This window comes from Micropterus salmoides, unplaced genomic scaffold, assembly GCF_014851395.1.
Source record: "Micropterus salmoides isolate LMB-PRFRI ecotype aquatic unplaced genomic scaffold, ASM1485139v1 Ms_hic_scaffold_1, whole genome shotgun sequence".
NCBI lineage: Eukaryota > Metazoa > Chordata > Actinopteri > Centrarchiformes > Centrarchidae > Micropterus > Micropterus salmoides.
Genome location: NW_024040040.1, coordinates 36171503 through 36177846, shown reverse-complemented (window position 1 = coordinate 36177846; position 6344 = coordinate 36171503). Strand labels below are relative to the sequence as shown.

Below are 6344 nucleotides of genomic sequence, written 5' to 3'. Positions count from 1 at the left end.
TAATCATTATTGTACAACTATAAGGTGCCAATTTTTAATAAGGCAGCTTTTATTAAGGGTGTAACAAATTACTTTATTATTGGTTAATAAATCATGAATTAATGCATTATATATTAGTTATAAGACATTAATAATAGCCACTTTTGGGTTGTCATGTTGTGAAAAATCCCTCTGGCTTGTGTTTATCCTTTTTTCTTTTTGGTGATAAAGCAGTTATATTAAGTGTAGGAAACACATTATATAAATACTTGTGAGTGTTACACTTTCTAATTGGCCATCAAGTCCAGATGTATACATGTCAAACGTTGTTAATATAATGGAATTTGGATCAGATACTCCCCAGAAGGTATGTGTGGTCCACCTAATGAGCAAAGGTTACTGCTGGAGAAGGATAAACAGCTACAGGGATGTTTCACAACCTGGCAACCTCAAAGTTATTAGTATTAATAGATTATAATTACTGTGTAAAGCATAAGTAAATGAGTTCTTTGCCGCAAAGTGTAAAGCCATTAGTTGAAATGTATAAAACCCACTTATTAAGGGTGAATTATTACAAGGGAGAACCAGGGTTTAAATAAACTAGTTGGAAAGACTCCAAAAAGACATAAGACTCGAATTGGATTGTAAGCCACATTTATTATTATTATTATTATTATTATTGTTGTTGTTGTTGTTGTATGTTTTTTGAACAAATAATGAGTGTAAATGAGTTTTAAAAGCTACTTTGCTCCACCACAGAGCAAGACTGACATCTGCTGTCCACATACACGCAGAACCTCAGTCTACACCACAGACTATAGGTCCACAGTACTGTCGCTCATTCTGTCTCACACAGACATTAAAAAGCTACACAGTACAGAGTACGTCACTGTAGCCTGCCTCAGAAGATACGTCAGAATGTTATATTTCCCGTGGACTGGTTAAAAAAAGATCAAACCGCGAGTGGACCGCGTACTAAGCTGAATGTGACACCCCTCTTTCAGCCGCTTGGTTCAGCCCACGGCCTAGAACCCGGAAGTAGTAGTAAATATTTACACTGCAGTCAGCTGACTTCCATTCACCTGACCACAGTTAGAGAAAGATCATTGCATTTTGTTCGTGTTGTAGCTGATCTGTATTACTATAGAAATAACGTGTGGGCCAGTTAATGACCGGTGGTTTAGTTGTGCTAACTTAGCTCTTTCGCTGCCTGCTAGCTTCGCATTTAAAAAAGCGATTAGCAGTTAGTAGCTGGTTGAGCTAGCTGCGCCACAGGAAACAAAAGTGTGAATAAACTACTAAAACCAACCTGTCAGCGGGGTTTGTAAAAAAAAAAAAAAATGGAGAAGATTGCTCAAGGTGAGTGAAATCCACTGCTGACAAATCCATCTCTTTGTCAGCATGTTTGACTTGATGTTCACCTCTAACCTCAGATTGCAGCTAATTCTTTTAAAAACCTTCTATTTTGTGAGATCTTGTTTAACTGCATTTAATCTGAGTTGTGTTGGTCCTGCAGATGTAGGTGATATCCAGTCCCGACTGTTAGACCACAGGCCAGTCGTCAGTGCAGAGATCCGCTACTTTGTGAGAGAGTTTGAGGTAGGCTACTTGACATGAAATTATGATGTGACACTGTGGCCTTAACACTGTGACCATCGCCATGGACCCCACACCCACACACACATACATATATACAAGCTGTGTTGTAGCTGACCCAAACTTCAGACAACCCTGTGGGAGGATGTTTTTGCAGAGGTTTGTTTTTGTTTTGCTTTTCATACAACACACACACACACACACACACACACACACACACACACACACACACAGAGTCCCCTCCAAAAGTATTGGAACGGTAAGGCAAATTCCTTTGTTTCTGTTGTTCACTGAAGACATTTGGGTTTAAGATCAAAAGATGAGTATGAGACAAGAGTTCAGAATTTCAGCTTTTATTTCCTGGTATTCACATCTAGATGTGTTAAACAACTCAGGACATATCACCCTTTGTTTGAACCCACCCATTTTTCAAGTGAGCAAAACTATTGGAACATGTGACTGACAGATTTCTTGTTGCCCAGGTGTTGCCTTTTAGGTTGATTGTCCAAACATTAAATAACTCTGCATAACTAGCCTAAGTTTTCATCCTTGGTTCAAAGCTATAAAGACTGCATTTCCTGTTAAAGAGGATAAACCAACATGAAGACGTATAAAAAACACCATTGTAAATCATGGTGAAAGAAATTGAAATTATTATTTTTTTAAATGACAGTCAGTGTTCTACCAGGAGACTGATGTATCAGTGTTCCCACAGATGGGCTTTGTAGCATGTATCAGAATCAGAATCGGCTTTATTGCCAGGTATGTGTACACATAGGAGGAATTTGACTGATTGTACATCGCGCATGATGTGCCAGCCAGTAAACAGGTGGCTGATTAGAGACAGAGTTACTGGGTTATTGCACAGGAATTGTTCCTGACACCGTGAGTCAGAAATCAGCTGTTCATCAGAGTGATGGCTTGTGGGAAGAAACTGTTCCTGAGTCTGTTGGTTTTGGCGTACAGTGCTCTGTAGCGCCTACCAGGGGGGAGAAGCTGGACCAGGTTGTGTCCGGGGCGAGATGGATCTGCAGTGATGTTTCCTGCCCGTTTCCTGACTCTGGAAATCTATAAGTCCTGAATGGAGGGCAGGTTGGCACCAATCTTTTCTGCAGTCCTGAATGTCCGTTGTAGTCTGTCCCTGTCCTTTTTGGTGGCAGATCCCAACCAGACAGTGATGGACATGCAGAGAACAGACTGGATGATGGCTGTGTAGAACTGGATCAGCAGGCTGAGCTTCCTGAGCTGATGCAGGAAGTACATCCTCTGCTGGTCCTTCTTGATGATGGTGCCCATGTTGGGCTCCCACTTTAGGTCCTGGAATATAGTGGATCCCAGAAATATGAAGGATTCCACAGCAGACACAGGGCTATTGAGTATGGTGATGGGGGGCAGAGTGGGGGGCTCCTCCTGAAGTCCACGATCATCTCCACAGTTTTGAGTGTGTTAAGCTCCAGGTTGTTCTGGCCGCACCAGAGAGCCAGCTGATCAACCTCCCATCTGTAGGCTGACTCATCACCGTCCCGGATGAGGCCGATGACCGTTGTGTCGTCAGCGAACTTCAACTTCGTTGCATCGTTATATGTGGTACTTTGAGTTTCTGTAGACTTGCCTTTGCACAATTTATCACAAGTGCAAGTATAGAGTGGTGTACAATATGCTTTTAACAGAGATATCTTTACATCAACCGTATATTACCCGAACTTGTGTAAAGAATATTGGCTTATGCATACATCATCAGTATCTTCATCATCTGTCGTTTGATCTGTGATAAAATGACCACAATATTTTACCTTATTACAGACACTAAGTTTATTGTTAGCTAGTTTAAAGTCAGGATATTTTAAACATCGATCATCTTTATTTCTGCAGATCATGACGACACTCTTATTGGCAATATGTTTGAAATCATGTTCCACACCTACACAGGAAACAATGTAAGGAGCTGCTGAAAACCTGCAAGGTCATCTGTGCACTTTATATGGTTCACTATGAAATTACCAATCATGCACCCAGTATTACAGGCTCTATACTGCCTGGACAGATGACTCCATTGCTAACGCCAAATAAAGTGAGACACTATTGCCCCATTAATAAGGCTGCAAACCATTTTAAAAGTTTAGACTTACTTGTAAGGATGATGTAACTCTTTGCCATGATGTTTGACTCATGGCTACAGTGTCACTTATTACAGATATTTCGACTTTTTATCCTTTAACACTGCTGTCAAGCTGTTTATCAGACACTGACATCAATCTAAGGAAAAAGTCACACCAATTGATGTATCGCTTTCTTGCTACTATTAGAAAAAACATCAACTGTGGACATTAAATCCTGTGAGTGCACGAATGTCATAAGACCCACATCAGAACACCTGCTATGAATACATACAGAGACATGGCTAAACAGAAAAAGAAAGTGTCAGGGGACACACTGCAAACACCAATGTGCCACACATCCACATACCACACTACAGTTTATAGTTTTCATCATTATATTTGAACCATGTAGCCCAATACCTTCACTGCAGATTTCCATATATTGTATTTATTTCCACTATAAGAAATATCATGATGTACTGATTTTTCTGATTGAGAGAATCTGTCTGCTGTTTTTAGTGCAAATATACTTGTTCAGAAATATTCCCAAGCCAAATAAAATCTTTAGTGGAGTGATCAATATACTTTTCAAAGATATAGTATATATATATATATATATATATATTGTCTCTTACTTAATATCAGGTAAATCCAACTCTTTTGTTTGTTTTTTGTGTTTTTGTTGTCATATTGATGGATGCAACATGTTAAGCCCAAGCGCTACACTAAATGACTTAAGAAGCATACATTTTCAGTGTGCAGCAAAGCTAAGCTTTCCTCTGCTGCTTTTTCAGGAAAAACGTGGCCACAGGGAGAGCAGACTGCTGGAGAACCTCGACAAAATGGTGCTGGAAGCCACTGAGCAAATGCAGCCCACAACTTTAGAGGGTGTGAACCAGCAGCTGTCTGATGTCATTAAACGGTGTAAGTCTTCTCTGTAACACTTGAGACTTTTTTTTAAATTGTGCTAGAATTGTGTCATTTCATGCTTGACCTTTTGAATCCCTGTGATGGTATGATGTCAAAGGAAATGCTGTTTTTTATTACGAACAATGCTGATCTTAAAAAAGTGTTATATCTGTGTTGTGTTGTAGTAAATGTAAATCTTGATGGTAAGAATATTTGATTGCTTTTCTCTCACAGTAGAGGCTGCTAATCACATGGCAGACAGAGTCCAGCAGAGGGAGCTAGAGGCACAACAGGTAAAAACTACTCCATGCAAAGGAATCATAGCCTTGAAAAAAAACAGATTGGATTGCTTTGTATAGATACAGCATTACATGTGTAGGCTGAAGGCCAGTGTCCAGGCACCACACACTGCTTAAATGATCAGCATTCTCAATGTAGTGTATGATTGCAAGAGGGTGTGACTGCTAAAGTAGTAAATTTGTGACTGACTTGAAAACTGGCTTAATCTCGCATTTACTGTAATCGACCCCTAAAACCTCTGGTCAAAGTGAAGTATTTGTCTTTTCTGCGAATACAAAGATTGGTGTGAGGCAAAAAATAAAAACTCTCTGCCACCTTTTGTTGTGTGCTCATCTTTTCTTGTCCTTCCAGGGCACCCAGCTGCAAACAAACATGGAGCGTTTGAAAGATGAGTGGGCAGAGTTTCTGAAGGAGCAGCAGAGATTAAAGGAGGAGGTGGACGAGGAGCACGCCAAGGCTGTAGGACAACTGAGCGCTCATTACGCGGAAAAGAAGAAGGAGTTGACCGAGTTTCCAACCCTCTAATCAGTTGGTGCTTGTGAGCACACTGTGTCTTATTACATGAACGCTTGTGTTTGTTATGGCTATGGACGTCTGTTCTGCACGTGCAAAACGTTGGCATAAAACAATGAGGTTTTTTTGCTCCTGCACAACACCCCACATTTTCCAAATCATAAATATGAAAGTGCGATTAACAGTGTGGCATTTTCACAGGCCGTCAAACTGGCAATTTTCTGTCTTTAGCACATGGAATTTTCTCGACACCTAAAAGGTCTGGTACATGTCATTTTTAAACAAGCAATCATTCGATTGTTCCTTGGCCGCGAAGTTTTCAACATTTCAAGATTTTTAATGGACGCCTGCCTGAAGGGTGCCGATGATAAATTTGCATCAGCCTCAAGTTGAAAAGGAACCTGGAGTTTGGCACCAAGGCGAGACATTTGGAGTGCTGAAAGCAAGATCATTAAATGTTGAGCAGGTGTTTTTTAAAGCACAGGTCAAGTGTTGTAGAAACGAGCTCAATCAGAACCGTTTCCAGAACAAAATCATCCCTCACCAGCTCTCCTGTGTTTGGAACATTAACTTCAAGTAAACCGACTATCTGTGAAGTAATTTTCATTATAAAGGGCCTTTTCTTAGTAACAGTTTGCTTTGCCACATCAAATCTGATTTCAGTGACTCTCAAACCCAATTATCCTTTTATTGCTGTTTAAACAGGAATAAAACGTAAACCAGAGTTTGGTCTTCTGGTTTGAATTTCCTTCTGGTCATGTATACATAAAAATGTCAGTGGTTGTCATGCTTTGTGCTTGGAGTGCTCACAATGCACAGAATGATAAACACAAACTCCAAGTGTTCTTTTCCGTTTAGTCTTTTCTGTTTATTAGATGAATTGCCCACATGGCGTATTTTATAGGGTAAATACTCAGTCTTTAAGTTTTTATAACCGCAAGCATGATA

The 6344-nt window shown here is 40.1% G+C and overlaps 1 protein-coding gene across 1 annotated transcript; it reads left to right on the top strand.

Annotated features, from left to right (window-relative positions):
* The first annotated feature begins 1023 nt into the window (after window positions 1-1023).
* Window positions 1024-6144, top strand: bloc1s5 (biogenesis of lysosomal organelles complex-1, subunit 5, muted). Its single transcript, XM_038725784.1, has 5 exons — window positions 1024-1338; window positions 1496-1578; window positions 4469-4598; window positions 4818-4876; window positions 5235-6144. Exons 1-5 carry the CDS (start codon window positions 1320-1322, stop codon window positions 5406-5408), a joined length of 465 nt encoding a protein of 154 aa, XP_038581712.1. The 5' UTR covers window positions 1024-1319; the 3' UTR covers window positions 5409-6144.
* Window positions 6145-6344: the final 200 nt, after the last annotated feature.